Source organism: Lithobates pipiens, unplaced genomic scaffold (genome assembly GCF_037356315.1).
Source record: "Lithobates pipiens isolate NorthernLeopardFrog02 unplaced genomic scaffold, aLitPip1_a1.2 Scaffold_22, whole genome shotgun sequence".
NCBI lineage: Eukaryota > Metazoa > Chordata > Amphibia > Anura > Ranidae > Lithobates > Lithobates pipiens.
Window position 1 is genome coordinate 81762655 of NW_027507784.1, and position 10832 is coordinate 81773486.

Sequence of the window (10832 nt, forward strand, 5' to 3'; positions counted from 1 at the left end):
TTTTGCGCCACATTCAGTGAACAGTAGGTGATGGCCTGCATGGCCTCCTCCCACTGCTCACCCGTGAGTGTATCTACATCCTGTTCCCAAAGCGGCAGTGCTTTGCACGGGTAGTCACGCAGGTGCCGTGCTAGCAGCATCTGATAGCATTGTGAAATCATGCCCTTTGTGCCGTCCGCAGAGTGCAACGCATGGTATAACGGGGTGGGCGACAATACCCATTCTCCCGAGTCCCTGCGCGGCCACCGCGTGCCTTAGCTGCAAGTAGGGAAAGATCATAGCCTCCGTAAGGTTAAATTTTCGCTGCATGGCTGCAAAGGAGAGAAGCTTTCCATCCTGAAATATATGGGACAGCATTTTTACGTTATGGGCACTCCATCTAGGGTCAGGCTGTATTTTAGCGATCTCTACATACGTATGATTACCCCATATCGGACTGTATTCCGTGAATCTCTGCACTCCCTGCAACTGTCTACTCTTGTTCCATATTTTTTGTAGCATGGACAGCGTAGGGGTTAGTTTATTGGAGCCCTTAAACATCTGGGCCTCCAGTCCCATAGGGATGGTCTCTGCCCCCGACGCATGAAGCAGCAGCCTCGCTGAGGAGCCCGCCGGTTCATGCGACATGGAGTCCACCAAATGTTGCAACTGGGCCGCAACATAGTACAGCCAAGGGTTGGGTACCGCCAACCCTCCGCCGTCCTTGGGGCGCTGCAGCAGTTCCAACTTGATCCTGTGTAGTTTCTCTTTAATGCCAATCAACATATTTTTTCCTTGGCAATAATGTTTGATTTTGTTACCACTTCTCTCTCCTTACCTCTTCATGCTCTATCTTTCTCAAACTATTCGTTTTTATGAATGTTTCAAGATCTTCTTCTGCATATCCGATACATTGGTGTTTTCTTCACTTGTTCTTATACTCCATACTCCTTTACAATCATCGTTTTGACCCACAGGCGTATTCCCCTGGATCCACTGCACAGCTACCACCTCGAATCAGAAAACAAATTAGTACTGCTGCGGGTGCTTCCAATTTTTCCAATCTTTCTTGAGAAGATAAAGGAGACTTCAATTTTATATCTTCTTCACTTTTTAATCAACCCTTTATTACCAGGTGGTGACAAGAAGCTTCAGGGAAGGGGCGGGGGTTGAAGGACAAAGGCCAGAATGCCTAGCAGGTCCCTTTTCTAGTATCATGAACTGGTCTCCAGTAGGAATACATTTCTTAAGAAGTGTGAAGAAGTTATGGTAGGACCTGCTCAATAAAATGCGGACCTGGGGCTGAAAGAAGAATGATGGATCACAGAACTCAAGCCTGATCCATGAACGTACAAAGTCACAAAATCTTTAGTAGAAGAAAGCAATTGTCTCTATTCAGCTGTGCTCAAAAGTTTGCATCCCCTGGCAGAAATCGTGAAAATGTTGTTATTGATATTAAAAATATGACAGATCATGCCAAAAAAAAAATTTAAAGGGTAGGTTCACCTTTACAGAAAACCTGTAAGGTGAACATACGCAGGACCCCCTCCCCATCCCCTCGGTCCCACTTCATAGGTCCGGAGATTTAAAATCCCAGTGTCTTAACCTCTTAAATGTACCTAAAGGTACATAAAGGAGGCATTCTAATTGGCTGGCGCCATCACACGGATGGCGCCGACCAATCAGAATCTGCCTAGCCCATCCTGTCAGCGAGGGAGAATACTTCAAATCCCAGGACTGGTAAAGCAGCGACCTGATGTCTCCTAGTGGGTGATCACCGGCCACAGGTACAACGGGACCAGGGGGGATGGGGAGGGGGTCCAGTGTAAGTTCACCTTACAGATTTACTACTTACACTTTAAGGATAGTAATCATTTGAAGCCATTTATTATCACATACCCTGTTTCCCCGAAAATAAGACCTAGCGTGATTGTTGGTGATGGCTGCAATATAAGCCCTACCCCCCAAATAAGCCCTAGTTAAAGTCCTTGTAGGTCTTATTTCCAGGGTAGGGCTTATTTTAGGGAAAACAGGGTATGTGATAATAAATGGCTTATATTGCAGCCATCACCGACAATCACGCTAGGTCTTATTTTCAGGAAAACAGGGTAGTTGTTTGACTCCTTTTTAAATCCTAATGATAACAGAAATCACCCAAATGGCTCTGATCAAAAGTTTCCACACCCTGAAATATTTGGCCTTGGTACAGACACACGAGGTGACACACATGTTAAAAATGTCAATTGAAGGGTCATTTCCCACATCTGCGGCTTTTTAAATTAACGTCTGTGTGAAAATTGTGAATGAGTTTGCTAGCTCTCACATGAATGCACTGAGCAGACTAATGTAGATACTGAGCCATGGGGAGCAGAGAAGAACTGTCAAAAGACCTGTGTAAATAGGTGATGGAACTTTTTAAAGATGGAGAAGGATATAAAAAGATATCCAAAGCCTTAAATTTGCCAGTCAGTACTGTTCAATCATTAATTAAGAAGTGGAAAATTCGGCGATCTCTTCATACCAAGCCAAGGTCAGGTAGACCAAGAAAGATTGCAGCCACAACTGCCAGAAGAATTGTTTGGGATGCAAAGAAAATCCCACAGGTAACCTCAGGAGAAATACAAGCTGCTCTGGAAAAAGATGGTGTGGTTGTTTTAAGGAGAACAATATGGCCGCGTACACACGCGGGGACTGTTCGCTCAACTTTGTCCGTCAAACAGTTTCAGCAAACAGTCCGCTCAAAATTAGCATGGACGGACTTGGCCACACACGACGAACGAACAGTTTGCTGAAACCGTGCGCGATGACGTGAACGGCACGTACGACGGGACGGAAAATACGACGTCCTATACACTGCATTACAACTTTCGGCGTGTAAATCCTTTCTGAGCATGCGCGGAACTTAGTTTGACGAACAAGCCTACACACGAGGGGACTGTTCGCTGAAACCAAGTTTCAGCGGACAGTTTTTCGGAATTTCCGAAAAACTTTGTTCAGCAGACTGTTCGCTTAAACTGTCCGCTGAAAGCCCACACACGGGCGGACTGTCCGCCGAAACACTGTTCAGCGGACAAAGTTGGGCGAACAGTCCCCGCATGTGTACGCGGCCTATGACGATACTTGAACAAAAATGATTTGCATGGTCAAGTTGCCAGACAGAAGCCTTTACTGCACCAAGTCCAGAAAAAGACCAGTTACAATACTGTATATGCCCAACAACACCTTGACATGCCTCACTGGGCTTTTTTGTGGCATTGGCGCAGTGCAGGCTGCTTTCTGGCAACCTGAGAATGCAACTTATTTTTGTTCAAGTATTGTCATATTGTGCTCCTTAAAAACAACCACGCTGTCTTTTTCCAGAGGAGCCTGTATTTCTCCTGAGGTTACCAGTGGTTTTTTCTTTGTATCAAGAACAATTCTTCTGCCAGTTGTGGCTGCAATCTTTCTTGGTCTACCTGACCTTGGTTTGGTATCAAGAGATCCCCGAATTTCCAGGAGAGGAAAAAATAAATAAAAATGTCCTGTGTGCATGAGGCCTAAACATCAGCTTTAATTTTTAACATAGGGGAGCGACCTAGTTAAGGGTTAGGAAGATGGTAAGTGTTAAAGCTGAACTCCGGAATCCAGTCACTTTATAAAATATACTGACATGCTATGAGTTAAGTCAAATAAGGTGCATGCGAAATCCCCTTAATTTACTAATCTGACAGCTTTACGGAGCTTTGGGAGCACAGCTATCGCTACATTACCGGGGGGTCTGACAGAAAAGATGCTCATCTCTCATACAGTAGCAGCTGTGCCAGCCCCTCTGCTGTATATTCACAGAAGCCTTTGTATTCTGTGTATGAGTTAAAATAATACAAAGAGCTCTGTGATTGGGCAGGGGGAGGGGAGGGTCAAGCAGAGTGGCTGCTTGCGGCTCTGTAGCTGAGACTAGAAGGTCCAGCATCAGAGTGCAGAAAGGATAGCTATAGCTATCCTCCTGGTACTCAGTAAAAATAAATTGTAAATTAAATAGATAAGTCCGCAAGGTGGCATGCACCTCATATGAGTTAACCCCTACTAATCTAGCACATTACACAAAGTGGCTGAATTTCTAGAGTTTAGCTTAAAGTGTAAACCCTCTCCTATACCCAGTGAAGTGAATAGCCTCAGATGATATACAGGGATGAAACAAATCTCTCTATTTAAGTTTTACATGCATATCTGCAGTCTTTCCCTTTCTACATCTTTTAGAAAGTGCACATCATGTTACAAATCTTTCTTCCTGTTTCAGCAGTGGATGTGGAGTCTAAGCATACACTGTGTGAGAGCTGATTGGAAGAAAGGCAAACACCCCCCCCCCCCTCCACATAGGCAGAGGAACAAAGAAACATGCAGAGCTGTACTGTGAATAGACCAGCTCTCTGCTTCTCTATCTCTAAGTTCCCTCCCCGACCCACAAATTTTCACCTACTTTTATCTCCTGTGTTGGAGAGCGTGCCAGAAGTTATCACGCTGATAACAGAGGAACGGAGCAGTAGAAAGACACAGCACTTAGAGCTTTGGAGAGAGATAAGTAAACACTACAGCTATTGTAGGTCAGATTTCATGAATGGGGTTTACAACCACTTTATTAAAGCTTAGCTTGGGTGCTGACGACATCATTCATATCTATTGATACCAGTTTTACAGTCCTTCAACTCCACCTTTTATATATTAATTAAAATAAAATAGTTTAAATTAGCCTAGTAACTCAAGGGTCTGTTCACAGAGTCCCCGAAAGACCAAGAAAGGGTCAGACCATTTAACTCTCCATCACCCACCAAAACTTGAAATATCCAGTCTGGGTGGACAGACCTGACTAGCAACCTGTAAAGGAAATTAATATACAGAGAATAAAAATAGTTAAAAGTGCATTTTTAATACAAATCAATGAAAGAATATGTTGAAGTCACAGGTTCCCTTTGAAGCACATCTGGAGGAACATGGTGTGGTCTTCTTGGAGATATCTTGGTTGCAGGGTGAATTACAGACGGGGGTTGGCCTTGAACTCATACAGCTGTAAAAGCCGATTGGCTTCCCGCACCCCGGTCATGTAGGCACCATGGGTAGTTGTGTAGAAGTTTGGGTGAGTGGCCTCTCCTGCAAAGAGTACCTGTAGAGGCTGCATGAAGGGACACAAACAGAGCAGTCAGGAGCAAGCTTTGTGAAAGACTAACATAGGCCCAGACTAAAAATAGGAGGTGGACCTGTCTGACGCAATGATTTTTTTTTTCTACCAGTTGCACACAATTTGCAATGACAATATTAGCGCTTATTCACATCTAGTCCATTAAGCTGCATTGATCTGTATTGATTAGCACATGCAAAACAGAAAATGCTATTGCTATTCATGTGGCCAGCTCACACCAAAGAATTGCGTTGGTGTGCGATGAGAAACACATTTACATATTGCATCAATGTATTGCAACACACTGCTTCGCACAGAATTACATGGAAGTTTGAAAAAAGAAGCAAAAAAATAAAAAAGCAAAAACTGCAATGTTTTACCAAATTGCTCTGTAGCATACAACAGTGCACGTTCGTGCGCACATGTGTTATAAGCACAATCCTGATCCTGTGAATAAGTTTCCTTTCCCAGGGTGTTTACGTTCACTCCTCCAATGTATCTATGGAGGGAGCCATGGATGTCACCCAGAGTGGGCTACAACTCTGGGCTACAACTATGCCTGCCGTTGATCATCTGCATTGCCTGGGGATGGGGAGATTAGCAGTTTACAGAAGGAAGAGAACACAGCTCATAGGAAGTAAGGATACTGCATTTTTGGCAGGATCAACAAGTATTTTTTGTACTTGCTGAAATTATTTTTTTAGCCTAAAAACAGAATATCAATGCAGCCACGGCATCTAAGGACTGATAAGCTGCAATAAGTTACATTTTTGTTCTTGTGTTTAGTTCTTCTGAGGCATAAAGGACCTCGGCTGCCCATGGTGTCACCTAATGGCCATACATAATATTCATTTTACTGTACGTAATGCTGCAGAAGACTGTTATAGACACTGAAGGGCTGCATTTGGGCACTGAGCCTCTTGTTGGGCACCAATACTTTGACCACTCACCCTCTGGAAGCTGGAAGATTTTCCCTCCCCTTTCCCGACCAGGCCACTTTTGAGATAAAGCACTGCGTTACTTTAAAGTGGAGTTCCACCCACCAAAAAAATTATATGTATATATAATAATGTGATTAAAAAAAAACAAAAAAAAAAAACATTTGTAGATTTTTTTTTTTTGTTTAACCACCTCTAAATGCCTGTTGCTAGGGGGTCCCTCGTAGTCTGCCTCCTTTGGCGCCTGGGCTCCTGACGTCACTTACCTCGGCGCAGGAAGGGAGATCGCCTCTCCCCCCTCCCTCTTGTCAATCATCTGGAACACGTGACCGGTACCCGATGACTGCGTGGCCAGTGACGGTGGGCCCGCCTGGCTCGCACGTGCGCAGTGGGAGCGCAGCTGAGCTCCCACAGTTAAAATGCTGGCGCCGCCGAGCGGAGGGGGTCCAGCAATGTAGGGCTTCGATCCCCCACATCTCTAGACCCTGGGACAGGTAAGTGTCCGATTATTAAAAGTCAGCAGCTGCAGTATTTGTAGCTGCTGACTTTAAATATTTTTTTTAAGTGGGAACCCCACCTCTGAGTTTTTTATTTTTTTTTGCGCTATTTAAAAAAAAAAAAAAAAAAAGACTGATATTTAAACCCCCCCCCAAAAAAAAAACAACTATATTTTTTACTTTCTGGTATAAAACATATCCAATAAAAAAAAAAATTAAAAATTAAAATTTCTTCCTAAATTTAAGCCACTATGTATTCTGCTATATAGTCAGGTTGAAAAAAGACATCACACATGGAGAGATGGAGAGATGGAGAGATTTCAAACTTTAAAAGCACAAAGCGGAGTGGTGAAAATAACCCTGGCCAATACCTACCCGCAGCCCCTTTTTGTGGTAGGTGGACGGAAGCGGCTCTGCCAGTGCTGTCTGCTCCTTCACGGCATCTACTCCAACGGGCACATTGGTATAGGAGCCCCGGACATAAGGATTACTGTGCCAGGTGGACCTCAGCACCCCTCGCAGCTCTGGCACTGGCCAGCCAGTAAATTGCTTCAATAGCCTAAAGTGAGAAAAGTGGAGAGAGAGAGAGAACAGATCACAGACATTAAATACTTCTGGGAAACAATTTCCATGAATACAAAGAGAGCATTAATGATTCAGTTAGTGCTAAGATGGAAACTCTTGTGAATCACTTACTGCAGTTAAATGAGAGGGTGGGGGGAGAAGATACTATAATGGGGGCTATATATAGCCCAAACACTGGTGATTCCCCAGATCAGCATTCCCAAGATAACAACTGAAAAAAAAAACAATATAGCCACAAACAGGAGGAAGCAATGGACGTGTGACATAACTTGTGGCTTATAATAGCTCTCTAGCTAAGTGGCGCGGAGACAGGCGAAATAGAACGCAATGGATGTAGGATGCATTTCCGATACATCCCACGCAATACTAGAGGACAGGCAGTTCTCTGCCAGAGCTGCCCAAGAATGCATTAAAGCGGAACTAAAGTCTGCACTAAATGTAAGCTAATTTCCAGCATCCCGCTGTCCTATGACATCTAATGCAGAAAGCTGCCAATTCCTTACCCAACAGAGCTCTAGGGTGCCTTCAGTCTCCAGCACCCATGCAAAGCCAATCTGGGTGGCAGGGGGAAATCTGTCAAAGGGGAATCAATTTTAAAAGGTAGAGCTACTGATTGTCTGGATGTGTCTGAATTTAAAGGAGAAGTTCACCTTTTGGAACATGTTCCACCTGTTTTTAGGGTGGAACATTTAACATGTTCCCAATGATGCAGCCCCCACTGCCTGATAACCCCCCCCCCCCGTACCCCATATTAGCTGTCACTTTTTGAAATAAGCGCAGCCATGCGAGGCTCCGCCCACACGTCTGCGTCATTCCTTCACACACTAAGTTCAGATATCCTTTGCGGATATTGGTTTGTAGTTCTCAATGAACTACCATGGCTTTGTGGAGCACCATGGTAGTTCATTGGTTCTTCCTGTCAGTGTATCTGCTTACCCGTACAGGCACACAGATACACTGATAGATCTGCAGGAGACCTGCATGGCAACCAGTTATCTGCTGATCGCTGATGCAATGCTTTACAGCAGGGATATGCAATTAGCGGACCTCCAGCTGTTCCAGAACTACAAGTCCCATTGGGCATAGCAAGACTCTGACAGCCACAAGCATGACACCCAGAGGCATGATGGTACTTGTAGTTTTGCAACAGATGGAGGTCTAATTGCATATCCCTGCTTGACAGGCTCAAAAAAAAAAATGCCCTTTTTTTTTAACCTGAAAAAAAATCTGCATTTATAATTTTTAATTAAAAAGTGAACGTATTCTTTAAAGTGCACCTCTGCCTCAACCATTGACATTAAATGGGTGGTAAAGGTTCGTTTTTTACTCTCTAAATAGGTTCCTTTAAGCTAGTGCATTGTTGGTTCACTTACCTTTTCCTTCGATTTCCCTTCTAAATGTTTATTTTCTTTGTCTGAATTTCTTACTTCCTGTTCCGCCTCAGTAAGCTGTTCTGGCTGACTAAACACCACTTGGAAGATGGTGTGAAGTTTACTGAGGAGGAAACAGGAAGTGAGAAATTCAGACAAAGAGAAAAAACATTTAGAAGGGAAATCGAAGGAAAAGGTAAGTGAACCAACAATGCACTAGCTTAAAGGAACCTATTTAGAAAATAAAAAACAAAGCTTTACAACCCCTTTAAAGCAATTTTAAGGAAAATATTTTTTTTAAATAAAAGACATCTATATACTCACCTGTTCTGTGCAATGGAATTGCACAGAGCGGCCCAAACCTCCTCTTCTCAGGTTCCTCGCAGGCGCTCCTGGCTCCTCCTCCCTGTCCAGTGCCCCTATGGGAAGCCATAGGGCTTGCAGCAGAGAAGGTTTTTTTACCCCAATGCATAGAATGCATTAAGGTAAAAAATCTTGAGGCTTTAGAACCACTTTAAACTATTTGCATATTTCTGACAAGTAAAAGGCCTCTTTCCCATGGGCGATTACCTGCATACACTGGATTCTTGCAGCTGGGATGATAGGTGCATGCCAACAGCAGCAGCCGCTTAGTCTGTACAATGTAATGACAGGTTGAAGTTAGGGACAGATGAGAAACCCTGGATGCAGAAAGATGGTTCCATACTCGGGATCCACCGCTGGTACATGCAAACAATGATGGTTCCTCTCAGTCTGTCATTACTTTGTACCAGCTGACTGGCTGCCAATGTTAGCATACACCTGTCATCCCGGCTGTATCCGCTGACTCTTTCAGCTGGAATCTGGTGCATGCAGGAAATCACTGTGTGAATGAGGCCAAAGAAGTTCCAGACAAGTCACCCCTGACCTCTCTAGCTTTTTTAAATTCTCCTCTTACCTTTTAGGCTAAATTGCCTTTCATAAACATACATGCCTACTATTTTGCTGCTGGTCACTCAGTCCCACACTGCCAACTTCCTTTTTTATGTGTGTAGCACCCTCTGGTGTGCTAGAATAGATTAGATGGTAGTGTAGGAAAATTTGACCTGGCCTAAAGCCAGGCTTGGTTGAATCTGGGTCAGCGCTGAGTGACTCTGGGAGGCTGGATGACTCAGCAGGCAGCATCTCCGATAACTCCCCCTGCAGTCTAGAACTTTGGAGAAGCTTCCAGAAGTAAAGGTGGAGTTTAGGAGGAGCTGCCTGGAGTATTGATGGGGGCTCCAGCCAATCCCCAGTAAATGGGCTGGCAGGGGGTGGGTACCTCATAAATGGGTCAGGCCAGCAAAGAGCAGTTGGGTGGGAGGAATGGTGAGGAGGCTGTCGGTGGCCCTCAAGGGCACCCCTTAGTCTGGGGGGGGGGGGGGTGACCTCTGCCCTGGGGCCTGGAGCTTAAGTACTGAAGGGATCCTCTACAACACACAGATGATATCCTTCCTGGAGGCACAGGAGCAAGGAGAGGACAGCAGGAACAGGTTAGTACTTTTCGGAGTTCTCCAGAGAATTCAGCTGGGTGGGCTGGGGAGTAAGCAGTCTGGGGGGTCTAAGGAGAAGTAGCCAGGGGGGCTTTTGAAAGGGGCAGCCAAGCCTAAAGCGTTGGTGTTGGGATCAGTAGTCACAGGAATGTAAAGTTGGAAACTGACTTTTGTTGCTGCAGACTTCAAGGGGGCCTCAGGTTCCTGCCTGCAAAGGGCTATTGCTTAAAAATCTGTGCTTTTTTTCAGATTAACCATCAGTGTGCCAGCTGAAGTTCTGCAAGCAAACTACTGCTGGAGGAAGAGAGTGAGTGTATATAGTGTATATACTATAGACAGTGCTGGACTGTTTTCTGACATTGGGGGACTGTGGAAATTCCGTGTGCCTGGCTGTGCAGGGTGGAGGATCCTTGGAGTTCACTTGTGGCTCCTACGTGGGGTGCGCTACATGTGATCTGGGAGCTGGCTGTCCCTCCCTGGCTCTTGCAGCCAGCCCCTGATGATATGTATGTGCCACAGGTGTGTCATCAGGGGTGCAGCTGGAAAAACAAGGAGAGGACAGCCATTAAAAAAAAAAAAAAAAATATATATATATATATATATATATATATATATATATATTTCAGCCAATCAGGAAAGAATAGCTGATGTCAATTTATCCCAGGAGACATACTCCAAACTGGCACACATTGCAGTTGTACACATCCAGCTTCTGAAGGAAAAGTTCATATTTTACACAGAGTTTCACAGCTGCTATCTAGGGATTGCTAGAGAGCTGTGGCGAATTAAAGCCTCTATGC

At 44.6% G+C, this 10832-nt stretch overlaps 1 protein-coding gene across 4 annotated transcripts in view; it reads right to left on the reverse strand.

The window, feature by feature from the left end:
- Window positions 1-4863: 4863 nt before the first annotated feature.
- LOC143923868 (peroxisomal N(1)-acetyl-spermine/spermidine oxidase-like) overlaps window positions 4864-10832 on the reverse strand; it is a 46644-nt gene continuing 40675 nt past the window's right edge. For all 4 annotated transcript variants that reach the window (XM_077447797.1, XM_077447799.1, XM_077447800.1 and 1 more), the window contains 2 exons: window positions 6942-7125; window positions 4864-5125 (listed from right to left, as the gene is read on the reverse strand). In XM_077447797.1, the coding sequence (XP_077303923.1) occupies window positions 4988-5125; window positions 6942-7125 (322 nt within the window). In that variant the 3' untranslated portion in view covers window positions 4864-4987. The remainder of the gene's footprint in view (window positions 5126-6941; window positions 7126-10832) is intronic.